We start from the raw sequence: 27,600 nt of genomic DNA, 5'->3' as shown, positions 1-27,600 counted from the left end.
TTCTCTCTTCAGCCTACCTTTGTGTTGTTAGAAAAGAACACTGCCTGTATATTAGACATAAGGAATAAGACCAGGATGACTAATTTAGCAGGAAGAAAACATTAATGGCCATATTAAGTCACGTTAGCGATTATTTTGAGTAACTGACCTGTTTGAGGGCCCTTTCTATTTCTACACCTTGTCCCCAGGGCACTGCTGGGTTCGCCAGACAGTCTCCCGCATTCCCCCTTCGGGAGATTTCAATTCTTTGCTTCCTTAGGTTGCGGAAGGCTTCAGTCATCACTTGAACGGCATCATAGGTCAGAGCAGAAGTATACTGCAAAGGATTACACACATTTCATAAGCACGGGAGAAAATTCAGAAACTCACTGCACCCCAGCAATCGAGACTGCAGTTGTTCAGCACACAATACCATTTAAAAGTCCAAGAATTTAAACAAAATTTCTGCATCTAGAAACCTAAGAATCGAAGAGAAGCATTACAAAACATGGTGACTATGAAATGTGCTCTTGACTCTAAACATTTTCTGTTATGTTAATATCTCAGCTGTTTCAGGTGAGACCTTTTCATAATAATTGTGTCAATGTTTATTTTTCTTTTTTTTTCTAACCTGCTTCTTGTTACAGCCTCACTTTATAGCCTGCTATGGCAATATATAAAATTATAAGATTAACAATTAATATTTCTTTACAGTCTAATGAGAAATTCATTTGTCAATGCAGAAGGAATATGGATTAGTTTCAGGATTCTTAGTCTCTAATTCAACCCTGGTCATGCTCACACTGATCTGCAGTGGTTTTAGGGGTGTCTACTTAGGCTCCCCTAGGCGATTCTGGTAATCAAGTAGAAGAACCACAAAACTTCATAATTTCTATGCCCCCATGCCTCCCTGCTTCAATAGTGTATGATAACATTGCTTCCAAACTTATGGTATTCAGATCCCAATGGGACAGCAGAATTATTATAGGTTCTAGGGCCAAGCAGATTAACACTACATGTGTACCAGGCACTGTCAGTGTCTAGATAAGTAGTAGTAGGTGCATGTATCTGTACTACCATTTGCCAAATGGATGATGCTGTCAGTTAATGATTAATTACATTTTGACATTAAAGTTTTACTGAATGTTGAGAAAATTTCTGTCATTATTTTTCAATCTGTAGGTACTAAAAGTACGGTGAAGCTTGGGAGAAAAAAATGCAATACTGTACCATACTGATTTTGTGACATGCTAAATTATTGATCACCAATCCAAAACAGGCACTCAGCATTCCCAAATAATTCTACTCAGTTCCTTAGTATTTCAGGTCTTTCACTCCCAAAAATGATAATTTCATCTTTGTCTTCTCCAAATACCCAGACCTCCACACACTTCTCTTTCTCTAAATTGCGCTGAAAATCTTGCCTTCCTTGTCATGGAAAAAAGATAAGCCATCTAACAGTAAAACCACTAAGCTCCCCATACTCTGTTGTTCACCTGAGACGACAATACAGGACATCTACTTAAGAAAAGACTTCTTGAAGCAAATAAGAAATATCACATCAAGATATATCTGCTTTGCTTGTATGTTTGTTTCTATTCTAAAGGAAAAACATTGATTAATTTGTTTTTATACAGTGATAAGTTTATTGCCAAAATAATTCTTACAATAATGTTTAGGTCTCTGAAAAAGAAATGTAACCTAAATTGAATAAGTCAAATATTTTAAAATATTGCAGTTTGTATGGAAATTATGATCATAGCTAAAAGCCAACATTTTTGACTTAGCTTGCTCACATTACTAAGGGAAAGCTATAAAGCCATCTACTAAATGTGTTTGAGGTCTACAAATGTTGGTTAACTACATTAAAAAAATATGATTAGCTTGAATGAATTTAAAGCATTTAGATCCACGTTGCATATTATGAATATGATTCAGAGCATGCACACATTAAAAGTAAAAATCCTTTCAACCTTTTTCAAATGCTCAAAACTAATCAAGTCTTAAGCCTATTACCATTTTAAATTAAAAGTCACAATCACAGAAACACAATTCTGGGCTGAGAGAATATCAACAGCTTCTGTATCCAGAGTTCCTTTTTGCTTATGTTCTGCATATATGGCTCATTTATTTTTCTAAACAAATTTGTTCACATTTTTTATTGGATAGTTAAGTATTTCAGTTTTATTCTACCATTCATTAAACTAGATGTAAATGAATTTGAAAGGAGCATGATGGCAATGTAACTATCTCCTTTGAAAACAAATGCTTCATCTCTGCCCCTATGTTTATGTTCTGCGAAGTCCCTCAGCTGAGTTGGAAATTTATATTTCAGTGGACGACCATTTTGCTTTGCAGTGCTATATCACAATGGCATCATAGCCACACATTAAGAAGAAATCTGGGAAATCATTTTTACAGTCCATTTTCCAAATGTGCTTTTTACTTTGCTTTAAATGTATATTTATTGAGACTTATTTTTCAAAAATAAAATGAAATATGCATTTTAGACATGTTTGTTATGTCCAATAGTCATCAGCCAAACCAATCAATAATACATTACTGTAATCTCTGATACCAGAAAACAGTATTCTAACACCAAAAAAGGGGGGAATGAAAAGAAGTTCTGTGTATAGCTCAAATTTAATGAACATAAAAGAGGATAAATAGTCTACAGTATAAATTTTCATGGGTTATCACAATGACGGGCACCTTTTTCTAAACATAGTATCTACATCATAATAAAACTTAAAAAATATTCAAAGAAAAAGTACTAAAATTTAAGTACTATTAAAGTGTTATGATATTTTCCATGAATGGCGACTTTCAGAAATTTTCTTCAACACTTGAATTTAGTTGACTATAGTTTAGAAAGCATTGCATTTAGCATCAGAAGACAAGGCTCAAGCCCAGATTTTACTATTTACTGTTCTGTTGCCTTGGGCAAGTGAACTAAAGTATTATTGTCTAAGGTTGTTTAGTAAAATAAGGAGAGCAGTGCTTCTTCTGTCTATGTTATAAGAGTGTTGAAAAGGAAGGTAGGGAAAAATATTCATGTTTACCTCGTTCTCTTTGTGACAAGCCTGAGGTAGACAGTTTTCCAGTAAGTCTAAAAAACCCTAGGCCACAACCGTTTTTATTCCAATTCTATAGGTGAAGATTCCAAGTTACAAACTTTCATTTTACCCAGCTTCACAAAAAATGTGTGGCAAAAGTGGATTTGAATCCAGATCTCTGTGATTCCGAGGTAATTATGATGACCAATGGCCCTGGTTTTCCTCGATTGTCACAATTTTGCAAGGGAAAGTCTTGAGTCCCTGGAACCTTTTCAATCCCAGGTACACTGGGATGGTTAGTTACTTTATTTGGCAAATACTGTATCAAATAAATAGATGTATAGTAAGTGAGAAGCTTGATGAGTTGTAAAATATGTTGTATATGTAAGTTATTGACCAGTAGGTTTGCATTATTTTCTTTTTTTGTTATTATCTATCTTGATGTAAAACTAGTTTGTTTTTACAATGTTTTGAAAACCGCTGACTCCACACAAAAGGGTTCTGTGATCTAATAAGTACAGAAAATGATTTTCACATTGACATATTATAGACCCTCAGAAATCCCACAATAACAGTTTAACTGTTTAATTAGTATTTCCCAAACTAATTACCAATTTTGAAATTTCTTTAACATCAATTATTTTCCATAGGAATAATGTTTTATGTAACATACTGCGGGATGTTAAAAAGTTTTATGGCCTGGTACATTTTATTTACTCCTTTCTAAAATAGCCTCGATTATTTAGTTAAAAAATTACTACACATTGAATGATATTCCTCTGGAGAATCTTATCCAATATTAATTCTCAGTTTCATCCTTTTACAAAATAATTTAAAACAGGGTCAAAAATTATGATTTCTAGGAAAGATAAGTAAATCTATAAGAAAAATTTTAAGAAAGTTTTTTTTTAAGATAACCAACAGTGACCAAATCAAATAGGGCCATAAGACAAATGAACAGTATAAGAGAATGTATTATAAACTTAAAATTATTCACTTGTCTTAATTTCAAATTCAACTACAGTCTACCCTATGGAAAAGAGCTGTCTGTGATAAGGTCATCTTTAATTTACTGTAAAGCATATTGAATATGTGCCCTTTGAAACTTCACTGCATAAAGGCATAAAAGTCTTCATAAAAACCTTAGTAAGCACACAAGCTCTATCACATTTTCCAAGGGTGAAAAGAGAGCTGCATTGGCAAGAAACCTAAATTAACATCTTTTATTATTCTCCATAAATAATAAAATAATTTTAATCTTCTGTGAAGAAAGAGTCTTCATGTAAAAGGAATAAATTTAAAACAATATATTTTTGCCTAAATTACCCAAATTGGCTATTAATCTTTACTGAAAATCTTACAGATTAAGAATTTTATATTCAGGAACTTTAGATTACTTAAGAATTCAAATTTTCAGATAAAGCTAATCAGATTCACCAAGACAGAAAAAAGATGCTGAAATCAAGACATTGTCTGGTTTTGATTTAGCCATAGGTAAGGACTTCCTTAGAAGCAGATCTTTTATTTTGTTGGTTGAATAAATCCCTCTCCCTGACTCTCTACTTCCTAGAAATCTTATAACAAGGTGAAAGTTCTTTATTTTTTATGATCTATGAAAAACAAAATATACATTGTCCAGAGTAATTTAGGATTCAATTTCGGCACCTGGAGACCAAAGATGTCTGCCTACCTGCAAGTCACTACAATCTCTGAGAAATAGAGGCACCACTTGAGATGTCAGAGATTTGGCAAAAATTTGAAATGTTAACAATGTTTTATTGAGGGCTTAAGTTAGCACTTCACATAATCATGGTATTAGAGATTTGCAGGAAACCTAAGAGTTTACCTACACTTGTTCCCTTTACAGATAAAGAAATATGAAAATGAGATGTGAGACCCCCTGAATTAAATTATAAATATTAATAATACATTTTTATTTTTAATGGTGTGATATACATATTTTTAAAATTCATGTTTGCAAAATAAACAGTCTTATCAATATCAAATTCATGTTTATTTCAGTCACTTACATGCTTTTTAAACTATAAAATACAAGGAATTAATATGTCAAATTTCAAACTTCCATGTTGTGTTGGGCAAAATGCTGTAATATTAGGAAGAGTGGACGCCAGTCTGTCAGCTGTGGTTTGGACAGTTAAAACACTCAAGAAGCAGAATTAATTCTATTAGGCCACTAGGGTACTATTTAATGCACGACACTAATTACTGAACTGAAAAAGATTATACTATTTTCAGGCAGATCTAATAACTCTCTTAGGACGGCAATTAAGAAAGTTTGAGTCTGCGTGTGAAGTTGTTTCCAGAATAAAATGAGATTCTTGTGGGAAAGCCATTATTTAAAGTGCCACACAAATGTCAGCCACGGATTATTGTTGAATTCCTTAACACCAGTAGGAGATTGAAGACACAAAAGTTGAACAAAGGTTATTGTGTGATAAGGTAGAATGGCTAGTCATACCTTACACAATGTTGGAGACATTAAAAATACTAAAAATCAGTCTAAAAATAGAAATATTCATAAATTATTTTTGAGATAGTGGGAAATATATTTATACTCTTTCTCTTTAAAAAAATTACTTGTAAGGAAGATAAAATGACTGTTTTAATGTTCCTATGTAAATCCTGGGCTATGATGGGTCAGGTCAGATAACTACATTAACTTTACATTTTATCAACTAAAATAACTCATTGCTTTTCTGCCAGGGCTCAACAAGAGAACACATGCAGAAATCTATGGCAGAAATCTAAATCATATTTCATCACAATAATAATGTTATATTTTTTCCTTTAATTATTCAATATTTTTCAATTCATTACTCTTCCTCCCTACAAATATCTATTGTGTGCTTACTCTTTGCAAACCACTGTGTGATATTTAAGGCTAATAAGATACAAATGAGACAGATTTCCTTGGAGAGGCTTATTTGTAATCCACAAATATCTCTTGACTGAATTTATATCAGTATATTACCTATGAATGATTATTTTACAATTATTATTTCATTTATGAAGAAATTAAGAGAAATGGCAGATGTAACAAATCCATCTATTTCCCTCCATCCCTATGCCACAACCACAATTAAGACAACCATTGTCTCTTGTCTGACTGTCATATCTTCCAAAAGCTTCCCAGACTCCACCAGCGCTCCCTGCAATCTCTTGTCATCAGGGCAGCCATAGTAATCTTCCTGTATCAAAGCCATGATCAGCACTCTCCTCTCGTAGTTCCCTGTTGCTCTTCAAATCAGACAAGAAAATCCTTCATATGTCAACAAGGCATAAAACTTCTGGATCTTACACAGTTCTAAAGTATGATTTCTCAGCATTTCTTCAAATCATTTCTGTTCAACCTCTAGCCTTATGGAAATATTTATATTTTCCTTGCACTGGAGACGATATATATCCTAGTTCCTTTATCTGGAATCATTGTTCCTTATGCTTTCTCCTAACTCCTACTTCTTCAGGTCTCCAATTCCATATTGCTTCCCCTGAGAAGCCTTTTCTTACCTTCAGAATTAGGATTAGGATCTTCTCATAGGTGATACCACAGTACCTTTGCTTTTCTTTATTTGTTGATTCAGGAAGTCTCTATTAGATGGTTACTAGGTATGAGGATTTATTCTAGGAGCCTGGGATATCTCGATGAATTTTTTTTTAAATGGCACTTACATTCAAGTAGGAGGAGATAATTGACAGTGAAATGAATCCATACATGATAAGAACAGTAAACTAAAAGGTAAGAATTGGGAAAGCTGGATCAGGGAAGGGTGATGCACAAACCCTGACGGTGGCAAGATTGCAGTTTTAATTACATAGCCTACTATTGCCTTCCATGAGAAGACAGGATTTGAAAGAGATCTAAGGAGTGCAGGAGACTTAGCCATGCAAATATTTAAAGGGACAACAGTCAAGAAGAAGAAACAGCCAGCTCAAAATCCCTGAAGTAGAAAGTTGCTTGGGTTGGTTGAGGAACAACAAGGAGGCCAATGTGGCTGAAACAGAGTGAGCCAGTGTACAGAGATGTGGCTCCATGGGACTGGGTGACAGGGCCTCATAAGACAACAGGATGACTTTGGCTCTTTTACTCCAAGTGAATGAGAGACATTGGAGCATTTGGAACAGAACCACAATATAATCTATTTATACTTTAAAAGGACCACAAAGATGGAAGATAAGGGGAAGGGGTGAACGGAGGGAAATCAATTTTAGAAACTGTTGTAATAATCCTATGATGGTAGCTGGATTTAGGTTGGCTGCAGGGAAGGTGGTAGGAAGCGAGGCAGCGTTAATGGTGTTTTCTGATACATAGGATGTAGGTTACAAGAGAAAGAGAAAAGTAAAGGACCAAGTTTTTGGTCTAAGCAACAACTGAAAGATGTAGTTGCCATCAACTGGGATAAGAAAGACTGCTGAAGGAATAGTTTCCACAGGCTGAGGAGGAAGTAGCAGAGGAAAATCAAAAGTTTAGTTTCCAGAGGCTGAGGAGGAAGTAGTAGAGGAAAATCAAAAGTTTAGTTTTGAATACATAGGTTTAAGATGGCAATAAGACAACCTCCATCAATGCTACAATTTAATTGTTGGTTTCTAGTCTGAAGACTGTAATCTCCTTAAGGGCCAGAACTTTGTCTTTTTTCTGACACCTAGAACAGTGCCTGCTGTGGAGTAGACAATAAATATGTGTTGAGCAAATAAATGAATTAATAAATGAATGAATGAATGTTGCCCCAAATAGCAAATTAGTAAAAGGGAGTCAGACCTAAAATCTCAGTGCCACGACTTTATTTTTTGTATAGTATGTAAGAATGAAGAAATTTAAACATTGTAATTTATATTTGGTGGTTATTAAAATATGTTAAATATTAAACCTTATTTAAGATTTTATTTGTATTTACTGAATAAAATTTATTTTAATTTGAAAACTTTGGAAGCTGATTTACTTTAGGGGAAGATGAAAACGTTGAACAATCATTTATTTATTACTCCCATGATTTCATACAATTTCTATAGTTCCTAAACCCTAACTATGGAAAGAATTTGGTGTATTGAACTGTATTTTTGTAGATTTTTATGCCAATATCACTAGTTTTTATTGTTGAGTAGTAAAATGTGACATGAATTTATCAGGCAACGTATCCGATTCAGTTGATCACCCAAAAGACAACATCAAAGGATATAACCTCATTGTAAATAATCTCATTAGAAATATTTCACTCCCTTTCTGTAAGCAAATAATATATTGAGACTATATTCCTTGTTTATATTTAGAGGATGCTACGTAATCTCTTATATAGTTTTTCTTCCTCTCTTCTGCCTGGAAGCAAAAATAATTATGAAAGCACTGTCTTGTTGTTACTACCTTCCACATCTGTTGACAATTTAAGGACCTTACCTCTTGCAACTTCCATAACATGACCCCCTCACTGGTCCCAAATGTTTACATTTTTGTAGTAGCAACAAATGTGCAGTTCCCTGGATCTGTCATGCTGTTGCCTTACTTCGATTCTCTGTATATTTTGCACTTCCCCAAGCAACTTCCCACACTTTTCTTCCTTCTCAACCATGTGCAAAGCCTGGCACAGGCATCCCTCCTGCAAAAGCCTTCCTTGACCTTCCCTCCAAACATTGTCAGAATCATAGCCAAGAAACTGGCATATTTTATCAGTCTATTATATTTGCTGATTGATATGTCTATCTCCTTCTTTAGGCTGGATTCTCAAAGACAAGATTCATACATTTTTCATTTCTTTATATTTAGTTTCTGGCCTTCTAGTACACAAGCAATACACTTCTTTGTAGGATAAACTTCCTCCCCAAACACATTCTCCCCACAGATTTTCAGTAATTTTTATCAAGCTTCAGGGACCTCATAAAATAAGCCTCTGGGTGGAGTTAGGGGGATTATAAAATGTTAAAGTTGGAATACACCTTTGAAATTGGCGGAAATTCTCTCATTTTAGGAAATGGCTGGGAAAACAAATTAGCCCTTATAGGCACCTATGTTTCCAAAGCTGTGCTAACCCTTTGCAAGTGTTATTTAATCCTCACAGCAACCTGGGAATTAATGGTCATTACTGCATTGTACAGATGAGAATCCTGGACCCAGGGTCAAATAGCGATTCACAGCCTAAGTTTTAAAACACATTAGTCTAGGTTCTTTGAAGAACCTCACAATGAAGATGCATAATGATCTCTCTGAAAATGGGCAGAAGCCACCAAAAGGGAGGCATTATGGAGGGGAAATGCTACAGCAGGAAGGGAGCAAGTAAGGTCACAATGCAGGTTCTCAACTCAGTGAAATCTGGCACTAGGTTTTGGCAAAATTTTTAACAGAATGCATTGCCAAACATCTCTCACACTGCAAATACATCTTGCATTTTAATGCAAGGCACGTGAACTTGAATCATGATACGACTTCTAGGAGAAAAACATAATTTCATTTTGCTTTCATCCTTCTCCCAGCAGGCAGCAGTCGGGGGCAACACAATGACTAACACAATATTCGAAAGGAGCATGCTGGCTCCATTTGAGGATAACATCCACTCCATCAGAGAACTTACATGGCACCATCTCTGAATGGACGGAAGCCTGCAATTCCACAGAATGGGATCAGCAGTTAGACCTCTTCTAGGCACAGATGGATACATACGCTGACACCAACTAAGGCTCTGGGTGTCCATCTACCTGCTCAGAAGCCTTGTTACATGAAAAGTACCTCCCCGATATAAACAGTACGTCTTTTTTTTTTCTTTTGAGACGGAGTCTTGCTCTGTCACCCAGGCTGGAGTGCAGTGGTGAGATCTCGGCTCACTGCAAGCTTTACCTCCCAGGTCGACGCCATTCTCCTGCCTCAGCCTCCCGAGTAGCTGGGACTACAGGCGCCCACCACCACGCCTGTAGTGCAGCTAATTTTTTGTATTTTTAGTAGAGACGGGGTTTCACCGTGTTAGCCAGGATGGTCTCGATCTCCTGACCTCATGATCCGCCCACCTCAGCCTCCCAAAGTGCTGGGATTACAGGCGTGAGCCACCGCGCCCAGCCACAAATACTGAATCTCAACTGAAGTCACCAGACAGGAAGTCACCTCGTTTTTTGAAAAAAACTTACTTGGTGTTATTCTTTAAAATCCTATGGAATGCTTTCACAAAATTGACTTAAAAATTAAAAGATCCATTCATAAATCCAAAAGTAAAGAACTTCAAAATTTCTAATCCTTTTCTAGGACCAATCTCATAGACATGCACCTATCATCAAACAACATCTCTATGATGCATACTCAAGTACAACTGTAAGAGCAACTGAAATAACACTGTCCTGCCTGGTTCATATACAATTGCTTTATAATTCGCAAACAAAATTACTATACAATTTTTCAACTTTTGCTCTTAATTTTCATAAAGAATGTGAACATCATCTTAACTTTCAACCCACTCACTCTTTAAACTACCCTTAGCCGGGTTTTAATCTTAACTCTGCTCTCAATAAGGTTACCAACTGAAGGAAAAATACCTTCCTGTCAACAGCAGAAATATTGACTATTTGGAAGTAAATTCATGCATGTATGTGTATACCCAATAAAATGCATCAAATAAACAAGTGAAGACCTCATTGTGTCCAAACCCATGGAGAACAAAGATCAGTCTGTGTAGCTCTTATACCTGAGGAACAAATAATACTTAGCGTTCAAGAATTTTTTGTTTGATTGCATAAAGCATTACAGTTATGTTTTAATTATTAAGGCCAATTGAGATTTTTATCTTCTTTTTAAAGTGTTCTAGAGACCAGGCTACTCATCAGCTGTTATTTTATACATGCACACACACACACATGCACAGACTCTCTTTCTTTCTCTCTCTCTCTTTGTGGCCACACGTTTATTGACTGAACTAAGAACTGTCTGCAGGTTGGCTTTTTGAAGATTAGGAACAAACCGACACCTGTTGTTCTTTAATTTATTTGCAAACATAATATTCTAAACAGCAGTCAGGGTAAAATTGTCCCTTATTCTTCAGGTCTCAGCTTAAAAATTCCCTGCCCTCTCCATGTTGCTAAGAGTTTGCTGTTCTCTGCCTTCAAAGCATTCTTCTCTCAATGCTTTTGTCTTTCTGCCATTCAACTGTGAGCAGGGACATTATCCCTGTCTTTTTATTTACCAAAAAAGTGTCTGGCTCAGAATCCACTCAATAAAAATGCCAAATGGATTAATAAATGAATGAATTTATTTATTATAAATTATCATAGATGTAAGGAAGTAGAAAACACAAGAGTAATACAGTAAAGCTCTAATAGCTTTACTTAAACCATAAAAATGTGAAAAATATATTTAGCAGTCAACGTGTTTGCTATTTTGAAACGTGCTCTCTACTCCCTTTATTATTTTCTCCTTCTTCCTTATTTGCCAAGGCTCTTCTCTCTCCTCACATATGAAAGAAAAAGAAAAAACAGAAACCAAAGCAAACCTTAATTGTCGTTGTGTGTGCTCCAGGGTATTCTTTTTCTTCCAGTGTTGACCATCTTTCTATAAATTTAGACACCAACGAATCATCGTAGTCTACTATCTGAAATCCAGAGACATTTGCACCTCCAAACTGGATTTTTAATAGGTCTCCATCAGTAAATCCCTAAACATAGAACACATTGATGTCACACTTTTTATTTGAGAACCAAATGCTACTTAACATTTACCAAATAACTCTATACATTGCGGTTTTAGATATTTCAAAGAACATACGAGATATAACAAGCCTGCAGAAAATGTCCCATGTATTTATCAGCCAGTGTTCTTCACCAGCACCTAACACCACGTCAGCATCATAGTGGTTCCCTAATCAATACATGTTTACTGATGGATCATCTCATGAAACACTCATGGTTGTGCCTACATAAATGTTCTCCACCTTATTGAGAAATCTTCCATTGATAAGGACTAGGTTTTACTTACTGGGTCTACAACGGAGAACCACCATGTGGTTACAGACACTTAATAACATTAAAGTAGTTCTCGAAGAACTACAACCTTGTGAGCAAGTTACTCCTGTTTGAATTGCTTCTTCACTCAGGTGATAGGTACATCTTCAAAATGAGGTACTAAATGTCCAGTCACTATTTGAGAACAATTAAACAATTTCACATTCAGCTGGAAGCTAATTTTTTTTATTATACTTTAAGTTTTAGGGTATGTGTGCACAACGTGCAGGTTTGTTACATACGTATACATGTGCCATGTTGGTGTGCTGAACCCAGCAACTCGTAATTTAACATTAGGTATATCTCCAAATACTATCCCTCCCCCCTCCCCCCACCCCACCACAGGCCCCAGTGTGTGATGTTCCCCTTCCTGTGTCCATGTGTTCTCATTGTTCAATTCCCACCTATGAGTGAGAACATGTGGTGTTTGGTTTTTTGTCCTTGCAATAGTTTGCTGATGGTTTCCAGCTTCATCCAAGTCCCTACAAAGGACATGAACTCATCATTTTTTATGGCTGCATAGTATTCTATGGTGTATATGTGCCACATTTTCTTAATCCAGTCTATCATTGTTGGACATTTGGGTTGGTTCCAAGTCTTTGCTATTGTGAATAGTGCCACAATAAACATACATGTGCATGTGTCTTTATAGCAGCATGATTTATAATCCTTTGGGTATATACCCAGTAATGGGATTGCTGGGTCAAACGGTATTTCTAGTTTTAACTCTATTTAATAAATGGTGCTGGGAAAACTGGCTAGCCATATGGAGAAAGCTGTAACTGGATCCCTTCCTTACACCTTATACAAAAATTAATTCAAGATGGATTAAAGACTTAAATCTTAGACCTAAAACCACAAAAACCCTAGAAGAAAACCTGGGCAATACCATTTAGGACATAGGTATGGGCAAGGACTTCATGTCTAAAACACCAAAAGCAATGGCAACAAAAGCCAAAATTGACAAATGGGATCTAATTAAACTAAAGAGCTTCTGCACAGCAAAAGAAACTACCATCAGAGTGAACAGGCAACCTACAGAATGGGAGAAAATTTTTGCAATCTATTCATCTGACAAAGGGCTAATATCCAGAATCTACAATGAACTCAAACAAATTTACAAGAAAAAAACAAACAACACTGTCAAAAAGTGGGCCAAGGATATGAACAGACACTTCTCAAAAGAAGACATTTATGCAGCCAAAAGACACATGAAAAAATGCTCATCATCACTGGCCATCAGAGAAATGCAAATCAAAACCACAATGAGATACCATCTCACAACAGTTAGAATGGCAATCATTAAAATGTCAGGAAACCACAGGTGCTGGAGAGGATGTGGAGAAATAGGAACACTTTTACACTGTTGGTGGGACTGTAAACTAGTTCAGCCATTGTGGAAGTCAGTGTGGCGATTCCTCAGGGATCTAGAACTAGAAATACCATTTGACCCAACTAATTTTATAGAATATATTAAATCTTAAAAAACAACAAATTTCTCTTGTATTATTGCAATAAATTCAGTCATTACTAAAACTATTATGTGATATTTACATTGATTTCAAATATTGTGCTGACATGAATTTTATCAACTTGATAGTGTATCTCTCTCAAAGATGAAATTAATTTCCATATATCACAATTATAAATGTTTTCACATTTCACAAATACTTATTCTATCTTATTGTATACAAAAGTTAAAAGTATACTAAATTAATTTTGAATTACCACACCCCAAAATTTAGGAGAATCTTTTCTTTGTTATTGATATTAAAACATGAATATTATTATATTATTTAGCTGAAGGAGAAGGTAATTACTTTTTATTGGCTCACAATGTTGTTTCTGTTTATCAAGATAATGCAAATAGTGCAAAAAGGTATATAACAAAAATCATATATTCTGTTTTACCCTAGGTATGTTCCAGTTAAGTTGCTTCAAAACATTCAATTTTAATATATTTGCTTTTCACATATTTACCTCTTAATTCTGCATGACACATTTTTATTGCTCTTTCTTAATTTATCAATTTTAGAAATTTTACTGAGTTTTTGTGTATCCCACATGAGTATGTAATTTGCTTACATGACAAAACCATTTATCTTCTCACCCATTTTAATCAGTACTTAGTGTTTACGTATTTATAACTCTAAATATTATTCATAGCAAAGCCAAATAGTGTACTAGGACTGCATTTTCTTTCTCGAACATGATCTCGGCCCATGTTTATAATCATGTCCCATTTTTTCACTGCTAGAGATTTCTACATGCCTATCTCTATTTTTTCCAGTGCTTCCATGAAAACATTTCATGTCTATAAGCAAAGCTTTTTAAAAAATAAAATATTCAAACATATCAGGTAATCTGTTCCAACTTTTTCTTGAATTTTTAATTTCTAGGAGACACCCTTCTTAATGCTGGAATTCATTATGGAACCATGGCTTTTTAAAGAATTAAATCTATACAGGTAGTAAGGTTGGAGAAATGAGAACTGGATTTCCTTATGACCACTTCTTCATCACCTTATTTACAAGTTACCCTTTTCAGTGCTGTTGTAAGGGACTTAATCACAGACTGTGTTTTAGGAGCCCAATCAAGCATTCAGCAATTCCTGAGGAAATTAATCAATAATATTATCTGTAGATATTTAAAAAAATCTTCTATAACCACCTATTGTAGAACTCATTACAACCTGAACAGGGGGAAGAAAAGAAAAGAAAATTCTCAAGAGTTTGGAAGATGAAAGCCCTTCAACTTTGGGTGGCATTGTTTAATTTTGAATGTCAGTAAAATTTCCAAGTGTCCTACAAACTCTCAGAAATTGCAACACTATACAGCCTTTTGAACTTATTGATTCACTAGAAGTTCCATATGGCAAAGAAACCAAGTATTGAGAAAAAGAAAAACAGGACTTGAATTCAGATAAAATATTAGGTAGATTTTCTCTCTAGAAGCAAGACAACAGCATGAACTTGCCTTTTTTTTCTTTTTAATTTGGTCATTCAAACACTTATTTTCATTTTCATAGCATCAGATAGCAGCCCTCAAATTGATGAGCCACCTTCTGTCATTATTTCTCAATGTTCCAAGTTCCAATATAATCTTCTCCATCTGTACATTTTTAAAGATCACAGCTTTCAATGTGGCTCTGTGTTGTTCATCAAATGGCACGATTCACACAGGGGACTGACTGTCCAGGCTGTTTCCTGTACATAATGTGGTTCTGGAGAGACTGAATACAGAGCTTCATCTAATTTAACTCTTGTTTCTCTTTAGGGAGTCCTTAGCATCTCCTTAATACATTCTAAAGGAAAGTCCTAGAGAATTTTTATAGTAGTTACCCATTTCATTGACAAACAGAAATTTTGTCTTGAGCAACCCAATAGCATGCAGTTTTGAGATTTCATATTCTAAATTCCTTCAACTTCTAGTGAAAACATTTATCAGTTGGAAGGCTGTAAATGTTGTATTGTTTTGTTTTATCTCTTTCTGTCACCACTAGAATGAATGTCTTCTGATGTAACAATGTGATACACTAGGAATCATGAAATTTGTATATGTCAAAAGCTTTTCAAAGTCCTATTATGCTATTTAGAATAAGCTCTCTGCCTCTCTCCCTCTTTCTCTCACCTTTTTTTCTTGTTCTTGGGTGAGACAGGGGTGTAGGGGGAGGGGGATCCTGAATCACATAGCATCTTACTTATTTAAATAACATTAACCTTTGTAGCAGTAAAGGCTTAAATTATCTTGAAAAAAGAAATGTCTAGTGATAATTCTAAATTGACTCTGATGATACTTAAAAGAGGGAAATGGAAGCAACTCTGTTGCTTCAGTATACTACCTTCCTTTTTTAATTGTAAAAGGTTTATTCTGACCCAGTATGAGTGATCACGGCCTGGAGAAAACACAAACCCAAGAAGCCGTGATTAAGTGGTTCTTATTTTGACAGGAATCTTAATGAAAAGATGATTGGCTACAGACATTTAATTTTCATTTTGTTGCTTACATAGTAAGTAGGAAGTCATAAATAATGCATAGCATCTCAATATTCTAGATATTTTCAGGTTTAATTTCATACTAAGACATATTCTCACAAATTTACATTTATTTCAGATATTATATATGCTAAAAATTAAAGGAATGTGCAGAGGGCAGAGTTTATAAAAAACAGAGACGGTGAAAAACAGAGACAAGGGAATATGTGGATAATTAAACTTTAAATATTTTTGAAAATTTTCCCTTTTCTTAAAATATACCATCTAAGACAATGTATGAAGCTTGTCAAATATTGTTCTATAAATTCTTATATCATTTATAATAATAAGAAATTGATTAGAAGATGCAAAGTGGGAAGCAATTCTAAAACATAATTGCAGCAATATATCTAATCTATCAAATACAATCAAGCTCTATTTATTATTATTATTTTTTGAGACGGGGTTTGTCTCTTGTCACTAGGCTGGAGTACAACGGCGGGATCTCAGCTTACTGTAACCTCCGCCTTCTGGATTCAAGCAATTTTCCTGCCTCAGCATCCCAAGTAGCTGTGATTACAGGTGCCTACCACTACGCCTGGCTAATTACAATCAAACTGTATTTTTTAAAACACCACTGATAAATGCTGGCCATTCAAAATTAAATTTTTAATGAATAAGCATATCTAGTAAAATAATATATACCAATTAATTCACCTACCAGATTTGCAATGATGTAGTGGTACCCTTTAACATGTTTTCCAATGGTAATAACCTAATAAGCACAAATAAGTAATTATTTAATTAATACAAATAATGCAAGTGTAAAATTAATGGTATTATGATCTAATTCAGGAAAAAACATGGAATTTTATCTGCTAGGCTTTTTGATGTGCCAAAATAAGTCATTTCTGATAAAATATAATTATCAAAAGTAGATAATATTTCTCTTAGAAAAAGTAATAATACATATTAATGCTTAATAAATGATTCTCTTTCAGGAAGTCACTAAACAAAAATTATTACCTCATTTTTGTCAATAGTAAAAAATAAAACCACAGAATGTTAAGAAGCATAAAACCAAAGTATGTTTAGTCCATGACAAGTCAGAATTCTATTCCTACAAAGGCTGTGTTTTTGTCTTTTTAATAAAACATTAAACATCTCAAACTGTTTAACATCTGAGATTTTATATTCATGTCTATATTCAAATAAATACACCTAGAGTTTATAGTACTACATACATTTCAAAAGAATATTAAAAAGCATATAAAAGAATTCTTACATGGATATGTAAAGTAACATTCCTATCCTAAGGACCGTGAAATGTTTATAATTTAGTCCAAATGGACGTTATTGCCAGCTCTAGAGAGCAAAGTATCAGAGAAGCTAATTTTTCTCCACAAACCCGAATCTAAAATGAATGTCAAGATAAACACAGCATGGAACAAGTGGTCATCGTAGTAATGCTGACAACGGTTTTGGACATTATTGATCAATTTGACTTTTGACTGATCTGTATCAATTACGAAGAGAGTAGAAATAGGAAAACTGGCCATGTTTTAGTACTGGTACACGGACATTCAAATGTAATGTAATGTATGTTTTTTAAGATGATCACAACAGTGGAAAGCATGAAATGTTAAGGCTATAGACAAAAATTCAAACCAAATCATTTCTCTGATTAAATGGTTTTGGTGAGTTTTGCTTTGATCTTGCAAGTTTCTGAGGCTCAACTTTCCTATTCTGTACCCTCAAGTCACATTGGCCCTCTTAGGTTTTTTTGTTCACAGAGAAGCTTCTTCTCATCACCTTAGGGCTTCACACATTCTGTTTCCTCTGCTTGTCTGCTTGGAAAGCTCCACCACTATATCCTTTGCCTTATTAACTCTTGAACATTCTTACATCCCCTGGGAGAAAACTACCCTGACTTTCTCTAATCCAATACAAAGTCAGGTGCTCCAGAGCAATGCTATTAGTTAAAGAGCAAGAACAAAATCCTAGGAACGATTCTACCATATGCCACTTTGATATTAAGCCATAGCTGTTTGAAAGGAAGTTAAAACTTACATTGTTTTCTGACTCAGTTTTATGTAACATGACTAAATTGCCTTTTCCAAGAAACTGAACCCTCCGTGTTAAAGGGAGAATTCTGAAGAAAAGATGTCCTTCTGAATGAACATATAAATTAGCATCAGCTGAATCAGATTGATTATGTCCCTCCTATTTCCTGCTGACATCTGTTAGCTCTGCTTACTGTACATTCTACTCTCTGAATCATCCATGTCTTCCTGCTGAGAAATTTTTTAAAAACATAGTATAAAAGGTGATATCAGTAGTCCCTACTTGAGTTTACTTGAGAGAAAGGAAGGATATGAAAATTCTCTACCCCAGCATCTATATAAAAATTTGCATTGGCCATACTAACCACCATGCCTTTGTGTTATAATAACAATTATTATTGCACTGACAATAGAAAAGTTACATTAATTTATAAATGTTTTTGATGGCTGAATCTTTTCACCACCTAATAATAACTAGAAATCTGTGCTGTCAAGGTTTTATCAAATGATAATAAAATACCCATAGTCCACGCCTGTAATCCCAGCACTTTGGCAGGCCAAGGCGGGTAGATCATGAGGTCAGAAGTTCGAGACCATACTGGCCAACATGGTGATACCCCGTCTCTACTAAAAAATACAAAAATTAGCTGGGCATGATGTGTGCCTGTAATCCCAGCTACTCGGGAGGCTGAGGCAGTAGAATCACTTCAACCGGGGAATTGGAGGTTGCAGTGACCCGAGATTGCGCCACTGCAGTCCAGCCTGGTGACAGAGCAAGAATCTGTCTAAACAAAAACAAAAACAAAACAAAACAAAAAAACATAGTCTAATAAAATTTAATTTATTGTTAACTTCAAGCTACTGTTGCAATAATGAGTGCTATCTCATTTCTGTTGTCTTGAAAAAACACTGGTTGAGTGAATAATTAAACATTGTTTCTTTTTTTTTTTGGAATGTACCTTATCCTCATTTTTTGCCTGGTAAACTATTCCTTGAACAATATCCCAATCTAAAGTAATTCTTTCTGTAATGATCTCTCATAGCATACCATTCTTTTCATTTATAGTGTATCTCATTAGTATAATTATGTATTAATTTCTGTAAATATATTATTAATAGTTGCACTGATGGTGGCTGGCCTATTGTTTAACATTGCTTCCTTGGATCTACTGCAGTGCCTGTCTGGCAAATGTTAGACACTCAGGGAATATTTACTGAACAAATAAATGGATGAATCCAAGCAAAGCCAAATGCCACGTCTTATGTGAACCCTTCACAAATGATCCTTCCCCTTTTAAGAAAGGTTCTCTCTCCTCCATGTCCTAGACTACATTGCATTGTAACTTTTAATTCTGTAGTGCTGTCTGTGTACATTGTGTACATTTTTATCTCTAAGCAATGAGTTCATGGGATGCAAACATCACTCTTTCTTACCTTTCTTTGCATCCCTCATTTCACGCACAAAGGATGGCCTCAATAAATGTTTGCTGAGGCCATCCATTGCATGTGCTCATTTAACACATTCAAGGGACTTATATATGTTCAAAATACTCTGCATTTTGAATAGATGTCCATATGGACATTTATGTAATCATAATCATATTTACTTCAAAATATCACTTCCAATATATTCTCATTTTCTTTTGTAGTTTCTCTCTTCTCGTTTTGGAAAAATATATTTTTATATAGTCTTTCACCAACATTTATTATGATGAGTCAGGAATTCTTAAATTTTTTAAACCAAAGACCAATGAATATTATTAAAATTCAGTTTTAATGAGAATCTCTATGAAATTCAAATGCATTTTTGAGGTTCACATTTGAACAAGAGGCCTTCAGGTTAAAAACAATCTTAACTTCATCTCTTGAGACTAGAATCAAGATTTTCTACTGAAATTATTCACCTCTCTGGCATACTACATTTAGTTCTTTCACATAACAAGTTAGTTCTATTCAGTTATTCAATATTTCATGAAAGATCTATTTTGTATGACTTAGGGCCTGTATTATTATATATCAATAGGATTTAATCAACATTTATGTTACAGAATGTTTTGTGTTGAACAAATTAATGAATCAAATTTTTTCCTCAAAGCTAGAAGAGCCAAGAAATGCATACACAAGTGTGTATTTTCCTTGCACTTCCACAGTATTCTAAGGCACTAGCAGCCACAGTGTCTACTACTGCCCCTTGAACAACATGGGTTTGAACTGTGTGAATCCACTTATACAAGGATTTTCTTCCACCTCTGCCACCTCTGAGACAGCAAGATCAACTCTCCTTCTTCCTCCTCCTTTACAGCCTACCCCATGTGAAGATGATGATGATGAAGGCTTTTATGATGATCCACTTCCACTTAGTGAATAGTAAATATGTTTTCCTTATGATTTTCTAAATAACATTTTCTTTTCCCTAGCTTACTTTATTATAAGAATATGGTATATAATACATATAACATACAAAGTATGTGTTAATTGACTGTGTGTTATCTGTAAGGCTTCTGGTCAATGGTAGGATATTGGTAGGGTTAACTGTATAAATATATATATGTGCACATATATATGTACATATATGCATATGTATACACACACATATACACTCATACACACACACACACATTTTCAGCTAGGAAGAGATGCAGATATCAGTAAAGGAGACCTTATTCAATCAATCATAATGCTGATGCTGTGTCACTATCATCCCTAGTCACTTACCCTATTTGTAAATCATGGTGGATTTTACCTGTATTATTAAGATAACACTGCATGGCTCCCCTACCCTGAAAGATCTTAAACTGAAGCAAGGTAGTATCTAAGCACAGATAAAAATATCCTTATCACTGGTATCAGTGATTCTTTCAAACAGTCCAAGGGGATGCATCTAGTTTACTTCTCAAATAGTAAACACAGCCCAAATGTGTCCTTCCTACATATTTTAATTTCACAAATCAATGTTTTTTATAATGGCACAAGTCCCTTAATGGAAGAAAAAATATATATCTTGCAAAGATAACTACATACTCTTTCTGGAGGCATAGATGGTCTATGTAACTCCAAAAATTTCATGAATTACTCACTTTTCCCTTAGAACTCAACTTGTCTTAAGTTAATACATGTCTATTTCTTTAACTCTAAAAAGTTCATCCGACTTAAATTTAAAATTTTCAAATCAAAATATCGAAGTTTAGGGTAACATTTATCATATAAAACATAAAAGTCAGGGATTATTTATTGAATTTATTTAATGATTAACATGATGTGTCAGCATTATTGATGACCATTTGCTATGGCTAACTGAAGCCAGAGATAATTTAATTGATGATCTTTGCTGCATCTGACATAAAACATAGAGCAAAAACTGCTGTTCAAGCACCTTACACAAATACACTTTGCAAATGCTGACACTGCATGCATATTCTATATTTGGCATCATTAGAAAACAGAAAGCAGCGAACCTGGTCTACAATGTCGTTTACTTTATCCCTTTCACAGTCCAGAATTACACGCCGTTCCTTTTTTAACTCCAGATCTTGAAAAAGTGATCGGTACATCTCATCTTTCTTGTCATTGTTAATGTTTCCCACATTGATAGCAGTCACTTGCCATTTCTTTTCAGCAGCAGAATCCAGCACTGCTTGCAGTGTTGATAAGCCTAGGAAGGCAAAGAAAAATGATGACTGATAAAGATACGTGAATAACTCAGGATTGTGTTATGAAATTGCCAATGAATATATTTTTAAGGCAGATATATCTGTGCAACTGAAGGAATGTTGAATTCTTCAAAAAAAAGCTATACCTAAGATCTTTATCACCTTTTACTTATGTCACTTCACATCAAAAACTCATTACCTAATATTACTGTTCTGACCAAAGGAGTCATTGTTTGAGTAGAAAATAATATCCTTTTCTTTCAACACTCTCAGCTGTCTTCTTTAGAGTATTACTAAAGTGTAATGTTAATACCTTTGGTTTAAGTGAAATCAAATGGCATCACAAACACTTCTTACTCTTACAGAATGGAAAAAAATTGTTTAGTTGTACATGATAGTCTGTCATTTGATATTAGTATCCTGAAGAAGACAAGTACATTTTCAATGAGAGGAATCTATGTAAGTCTATGTGAGGATAACAGGCAATATTCTTTATGAGGCTGCTATATTTTCTCCTATTGTTTTCAAGTCAGCAGTTTGGGTTCATTTTTTTTTCCATCCACAGTCTTCTGTTATGTTATTTTTTTGTTATTGGGAATGATCCCAGAGAAATTGAAGTGGTCACCTATTAACCAGATGGTGTCAGTTACTTCTCTAGCATAGATTTACTTCTCTTTCCAATTTGTCTATTTTCCTGTTAGTAACTTTGCTTATAGCATCATATCACTTGGAAAATTTTTATTGTTTTTTTAATTGTCCATATATTACCTCATATTTAGGACTAAGAGGTACAACAACTAGAGGATTTATTTCCTGAAAAGTTACATCCTCAATTTAGCACTCGGAGACATGCTATATAAACTTGTCTTTCGTATTATTTCTACTATTCACAGCAAAACCAAATTCATCATTTATATTGATAACTTAACAAACAATGCAAAATCGAGACTCCAGAATGAATCCAGAACTCAGCAAATCATCTTCTTTATTCTAGAAAAGCCTGCATCTTTCTCTAACAATATTAGACCCTTTTGATTAATAAAATGTAGGACTCACCTAATGTGAACATATCTCTTCAAAACCTAAATTCAGATACCAAATTTTATTTAAATCTTTTTGCTATGAAAAAAGGTCAATTATCAATTTTGTTAAAAACGATTTCAAAAAAGAAAAACCACCATTAAAAATTTTGTGGATTCAATATTGGCCAAAAAGTGTACAAGATGAGTCTAAAACATCTTATGACACCAGAAGGGAAGGAACTCTCTACAACCATCAGCATTACCTCAAAGCACACAGGAGCTAATTTGAAGAGGAGCTCTTTAAATAAAGATGGGAACATTTGAATATTAATTAGAATAATAAATGCAAAATACTTAAATACATAAACTGTTTTAAATCTATGAAATTATGTTTTAAAAATGTGCTTGACTTTGGTGGATGCTAGGGAACCAATTAATTAATTTGAAGACTGGTAAATAATGAAATAAAACAAGCATTTTCCTGCGTTTCCTATATGAACCACTTTCAGGGTAATAATGAACTAAAGGTCTTTATTTTTGGAAATACTCTAGCTAATAGATGATGGATGAATATATATTTGAAATCATCACCGTCTTGTAACACCTGCTGAATTAATGAATCAAGACAACAATCATCAACTACTGGTAACTACCCAAAAAGAGAGATAACAGAGATGTGTTTCCAAATGATAATATTCAACCCACATATTTTGGTGTTGAATAGGTATATACCTATTTAGTGTTGGCTACATTCATGCCAATAATGTAAACCTGAATTTCATCACACTTCTAAATCTAAGTATCAAGCTATAGGGCATATATAGAAGAAAATATTTTAAGCACCATAGTGTTGCAATCATCAAAATCTAGACTGTGGGAAACTGCATTACATTATAAGAGTCTTAAAAATTATATTAACTAATTGTGATATATGGATGTCATTTTTATTTTACTTCAAACAGTAGAAAAAAGAATAATATTTACGAATTGTTAATTGTCTAGGTATAATAATGCTATTACCATTATATTTAAAATACTAGAATCATTTTTTTCCAAATAAACACTGAAATATTTACAGATGAGATGGCAGAATGTCTGGTATTCATTTCTAAATAATTGCAGGGAACAAAGAGATATAGATCAAGCAAAATTGCTCATATACTAGTCTTTAATAAAGCCAGATTAAGAGTGTTTGGGAATCTTTATAGCATTCTAATTTGTTATTTAAAATGTTTTATAATAAACATTAAAAATAATTTACTTTTATTTCAGAATGGAAGATTGAACCACATGCTGAAAAAAGTTAACTTTTTTTCTGGCAAAATGAAATTAGTTTCCTCTGTCCAGTCTTCTGGCAAAAGATATAAATAAACATAAACTTCTCAAGGGATAATGTAAAAAGACCATATGTCATTTTTTGAAACTTTCAGTGACAGATATTTAAAACACATCACAGATCGCCTATGATTTCCATACACTATAGGTCAATTAAATCCTTCCCTTTTCATCAGTAGAGACAGAACACGCACAGCTGGTCATTATGGTCAATTCAACAGCTATCAACGTACTTGAAAACAGCCACTAAGTCTACCCAGTTTTCTCTGCAAGTAAGAGAAAAAAAAAAAAATCTAAATTCTAAGCCGCTTTCCATTTGCTGAGTTCTACTTTCCCACATCCCAGTCATGGTTCAACTCCCCCCTGTCGCCTTCTTAAAGACATTATATCCGTGGATGGGGCTGTCTGTGCTATTCATATATTACTATATAGAAATTACCAGTAAGCATCCTTATTCTCTGCAATAGCTTATTTCATTTTGTTTATTTAATTATAAAGTATACTACATAATACAATTTCAAGTGGTGATGCTCTTAATATTATGTCTCAACTTTTAACATGTATTACAAGAAAGTTTAAATATAAATGACACTTTGTAAATGGATTTCACCAAGTGGTAATCGTAAATCTAAAATTTCCAGTAGTTTACCTTGCAAAAGAATATAGAGATGATGTCTAAAATCAAAAAAGAATGCATTTAAAGAAATTTCTAACTTGCGCCAGGTGCGGTGGGCAGATCACTGGAGATCAGGAGTTCGAGATCGGCTTGGCCAACATGGCAAAACCCCATCTCTACTAAAAATACAAAAATTAGCCAGGCCTGGTGGCAGGTGCCTGTAATCCCAGCTACTTGGGAGACTGAGGCAGGAGAATTCCTTGAAGCTGGGAGGTGGTGATTGCAGTGAGCCGAGGTCACGCCACTGCACTCCAGCCTGGGTGACAGAGCAGGACTCCATATAAAAAAAAAAAAAAAAGAAATTTCTCTGACTTTCAAACTCATTTGTTCTATGCGTCAAAAGTAATTTACAGTTGCTGTGGATTCAGGAGTCACTGTTATTAAAACGCTCAAGATTAATATTTTGTAACCTCTGGAACCTAACAAAACTTACATGTTTATTAAGAAACTAAACTGCTCAAGTAGTGCTATATCAGACTTAATAAATTCAGTTTCATCAGAAGATACTGAATAATATTAAATTAACTCCTAACAACAGGCAGAAGTAATTCACAAATGATTGCATTATCTGACGAGTAATTTGAAGAGACCACCATTCAATGCTTAATAACCCAATTCCCTGGGTGTTTTTTTTTCAGTAATAGTAACTGACTCTCAAACTCTCTCTCAACTTGATCTCCTCATTCCTCACAACTAAAAGTTTTGTATTGTCTGATTGCTTTATAATCAATATACCATTTTTAAATTTGAAAATCACTGAAAATGTATATGAAGGTGAAATTAAACTCTTCAAACATAACACAGATTTGTGCTCTTGACCTCTTTGTACCATATTCAATTAGAGGAGAAAGTATGACTTGAGATCTGCCTCTATTCCTTCCACACAAACTAGCACAGAAGTATCTATAAATATATTCATCCTATAATTCAGAATACAAAGTTGTACAGACAATGGGAGTTCTGCATAAACACTGGTTCATTTAACGCTATTAGCATGCAATAGTCATTCAACTCTAATATCCGTAGTACTACATTAGGATATTTGAATTTCTATAGCAGAGACTCACTTATTTTTATTGAATTACTTAAAACAAAACTGTTGAGATACATAGTTGTTCATCTAAAAACAGAAGAAATCTGGAAGATTAATTATTCCTCCTCGTAAATATATTTAAAATATAATATGTTCTTTTAAATCCTCAAGATTATTGCTACAGTCTAAAGGTAAGTTCTAAACTCTACTGAATTCTTAGATGTTTTGCTAAAATAAAAAATGGCTAGATTAAATAATGTTAAATTGCATTACTTCTTCATGTGCCTATTGTTACTGACTGGTTGTAGTTGTATAACCTATTCATAAAATGACAATCTTCCTAAAATTCTCCCAAAGTATTACTACTAGTCATTCAGTGATAGTCTCATCTTGACCCAGTATTAATAACACTCTGAATTATAGACAAGCCATCAGCCACCTGTCTGTATGCAAACCCTCTAAAAGGTCACCTGGTACACAGGGGAAGTCTATCAGTTTGCACGTTAAAGGGTTAAATTAAAAATGATTACTGCCAAAAGATATATTTTATTCAAACCATGTCTTACTGCTTAAAAATATTTTCTTTGTTCCATTTAAAATTAACTGTACTTACTCATTCTTTCAAGCATAGAAATTAATATTTATGATCACTAAATCAGGGCAGCATGCCCAGGCCAAATTAGATTAACATATATTTCCCTCATCAGCTCTCTCAGGAATATGAGGGAAAAAATTATAATTTGAAATCATTTTTGTTCTATGCATGATGTTTTCTTGGAACTGCAGGCAAAGTGCCTTCCCTTCAGGGGACAAATAATATTGCTCAATATTGAAACCAAGACATACAGATATAAAGTGCTAATTCTGTTTTTACCTACTCTCTATAGAAATGTATTAACTTACCTTGTTGACACTAAACCAATAAATAAAAACCACATTTGGATTAAGTCCTGATTCAAACTTACAACATATATATCCAAAAATAAAGCTATTATATAATCTTGAATGCATTAACATAGATAACCCCATTGCTCTATTGTTAAAAATGTGTTGAAGTTCTCTTTATGGAGTGATGATATGCAGCTTTCAGGGTCATCAAGGGTCATCAAGGAGTGCCAGGCTGTTGCCACATGGCCTGGGTAAGGAGAAGACACCAGCAACCTGAAAGATCACCTGGCACTAGACACAGAGTTTCAGCTCTCCTCTCACCAGTAAACTCAGATTAGTCAAAGAGGGTTCCATACCAAGATGTTGCTATACAAAGATGTTTCTATCCATGCATCCATGTCTCTAACTGTTTAAAAGTGGTATATAGTCTCTTGGCCTATTGCTCAGCATTGGGGCAGATAGCCACGAAGCAGGAATTAATTTCACTAGTTAAAGGTAGTGAAATTAAGCAGCATATAACAATTTTAAGTCTTTTTCATCTAGTTCATGATTAGGGCAGAATGTTGGGAGATCATTTTCACATTTGGACCCTATGCTATTCCAAAGAATGGTAATTTAGACATTATAATTTAACAATATATATTCCTGATGTAGACTCTCCAAAAAGTGAAGATGATTACAGCCTAAAAATAATCATATAATCAAGAAGGTGATGAGACAGCCACATCAAGAACAGACCAAATTCTTTGAAACTGAGGCATGTAGAGATACAAGTAGAGAGATGAAACCATGGGATCTATTTTCCAGACTGTGGTTAATGTGGACAAAGGGAACACAGGTGCATTCTTCAAATCATGTGACACTAAAGCAAGCAGGTGCCTACTTTGAAGCATAAGCAAAATGATTTCAGGACCAAATGGGAGAAAAACAGTTCACCCA

General features: G+C 34.2%; 1 protein-coding gene and 1 long non-coding RNA gene across 6 annotated transcripts in view; one reads left to right on the top strand and one right to left on the bottom strand.

Annotated features, from left to right (window-relative positions):
• Window positions 1-9,891, top strand: part of LOC134736509 (uncharacterized) — a 92,739-nt gene extending 82,848 nt beyond the window's left edge. The window contains exon 3 of the long non-coding RNA XR_010120574.1: window positions 9,516-9,891. This is a non-coding gene — a long non-coding RNA (uncharacterized lncRNA). The remainder of the gene's footprint in view (window positions 1-9,515) is intronic.
• Window positions 1-27,600, bottom strand: part of GRIA2 (glutamate ionotropic receptor AMPA type subunit 2) — a 140,309-nt gene that overhangs the window by 32,351 nt on the left and 80,358 nt on the right. For all 5 annotated transcript variants that reach the window (XM_055276233.2, XM_055276236.2, XM_055276231.2 and 2 more), the window contains exons 4-7: window positions 21,513-21,709; window positions 16,716-16,769; window positions 11,513-11,674; window positions 149-316 (exon numbers count right to left, since the gene is read on the bottom strand). In XM_055276233.2, the coding sequence (XP_055132208.1) occupies window positions 149-316; window positions 11,513-11,674; window positions 16,716-16,769; window positions 21,513-21,709 (581 nt within the window). The remainder of the gene's footprint in view (window positions 1-148; window positions 317-11,512; window positions 11,675-16,715; window positions 16,770-21,512; window positions 21,710-27,600) is intronic.

Source organism: Symphalangus syndactylus, chromosome 4, assembly GCF_028878055.3.
Source record: "Symphalangus syndactylus isolate Jambi chromosome 4, NHGRI_mSymSyn1-v2.1_pri, whole genome shotgun sequence".
Lineage (NCBI taxonomy): Eukaryota > Metazoa > Chordata > Mammalia > Primates > Hylobatidae > Symphalangus > Symphalangus syndactylus.
The sequence above is the reverse complement of the archived record's forward strand: the minus strand, read 5'-3'. Positions and strand labels throughout refer to the sequence as shown.